The sequence below is a fragment of the Salvelinus sp. IW2-2015 genome, unplaced genomic scaffold (genome assembly GCF_002910315.2).
Source record: "Salvelinus sp. IW2-2015 unplaced genomic scaffold, ASM291031v2 Un_scaffold2958, whole genome shotgun sequence".
NCBI classification, from domain to species: domain Eukaryota; kingdom Metazoa; phylum Chordata; class Actinopteri; order Salmoniformes; family Salmonidae; genus Salvelinus; species Salvelinus sp. IW2-2015.
The window spans coordinates 85,274-86,628 of NW_019944253.1; the positions used below are offsets into that span (position 1 = coordinate 85,274).

The following is a 1,355-nucleotide window of genomic DNA, read 5'->3' on the forward strand; positions in this document are numbered from 1 at the left end:
TGTTGTGGTTATCAAAGCTGCCAGTAGAGGGTGCTGTTGTGGTTATCAAAGCTGCCAGTAGAGGGTGCTGTTGTGGTTATCAAAGCTGCCAGTAGAGGGTGCTGTTGTATACTGTATAATATAATGTAGTCCTCAGTGGTTCCTCAGCTCAGTGGTTATACAGTAGAGCAAACTATATTCTGTCTCCTATAACATGTAGAGATTCTTCCTGAGTGTGTGTCTCAGATTAATGTTGTATCTGGCTCCTGGATTCCTTCTGTTGTGGTCGAAGATCACCCCGTTCATCTCTGTATGGACATCCACTAGATGGGTTCTCCTGCAAGAAAAGCAAAGGAACCGTGTCATTCATGATTACACTATGGGCATTACTTTATTCAGTGCAATTCAAGCAAACATGAAATGTAATCTTTTATGCTTTTTTTTTGTCTAAATGTTGTACCATTAAACATACTAAAGACTGAAACCAGAGAGATCCCAGTGAGCAAAACTGGTTGAAAATATGTCTTTTCATTCAGCATTTCACTCTGGGCTGGAACAACAGGACGGCTCATTTTCAATATCTATGACTGAAACATCTCTGTTTGATTGACATGTTGCAGTCAGTACCTCCTCTGTCCTGTCAGAACTGCCCCTTTCAGGGCCTGCAGGTACACAGACCGATGGTCCTTCCCCTCCAGCTGACCCTCATCTGTCCAACAGTGGCTCCAGAAGACATCTGCGTCAGTGGGGACTGACTCCACACTGAGAGGTTCCCCATACCCATCTGTCTCCAGATCCTCCTCCCTGTGAGCAGGGTGACCCGTGGGCCTGGAGGAGCAGCCCTGGGGGCCTGACACACTATAGGTCTGGATGAAGAACAGCTTGGGCTTGCCAGCCAGCCTGGGGCAGTAGTCAGGGATGAAGAGGTGTCGGACGGTGTCAAGACGCACCCCGAGCCTGTCAAATAAAATGTACAATAATTATAATAAGATATGCCAAAATGGCTTACATGTGTCCATTTTAGTATGGGTGAGCCCAATGGGAATCAAACCCACAACCCAGGTGTGACGAGTGCCGTGCTCTACCTGTTGGAGTCTGTAGCCAGCAGGTCGGTAGCAGTACCACGGCTGATGATGCAGCAGGCGAAGGCATCAACTTCCTGGTTCTCCCTCGGTTGGGCAGCCTGCCTGAGAAGAGACAGGGTATCCCCCACACTCGGCCACTTAACCAGGGTCACCTTGAAGTGGAGCCCGTTGAACATCTCCTCCAACATGTCTGGTGGGAAGAAGAACATCATCACTGTTACTGACACACATCATCACTGTTACTGACACACACCATCACTGTTACTGACACACATCACTGTTACTGACACA

General features: G+C 48.0%; 1 protein-coding gene across 3 annotated transcripts in view; it reads right to left on the bottom strand.

Moving 5' to 3' along the window:
* LOC112075049 (CASP8 and FADD-like apoptosis regulator) overlaps window positions 1–1,355 on the bottom strand; it is a 17,281-nt gene continuing 15,926 nt past the window's right edge. For all 3 annotated transcript variants that reach the window (XM_024142105.2, XM_024142104.2, XM_024142106.2), the window contains exons 9-11: window positions 1,065–1,254; window positions 607–936; window positions 1–316 (exon numbers count right to left, since the gene is read on the bottom strand). In XM_024142105.2, the coding sequence (XP_023997873.1) occupies window positions 187–316; window positions 607–936; window positions 1,065–1,254 (650 nt within the window). In that variant the 3' untranslated portion in view covers window positions 1–186. The remainder of the gene's footprint in view (window positions 317–606; window positions 937–1,064; window positions 1,255–1,355) is intronic.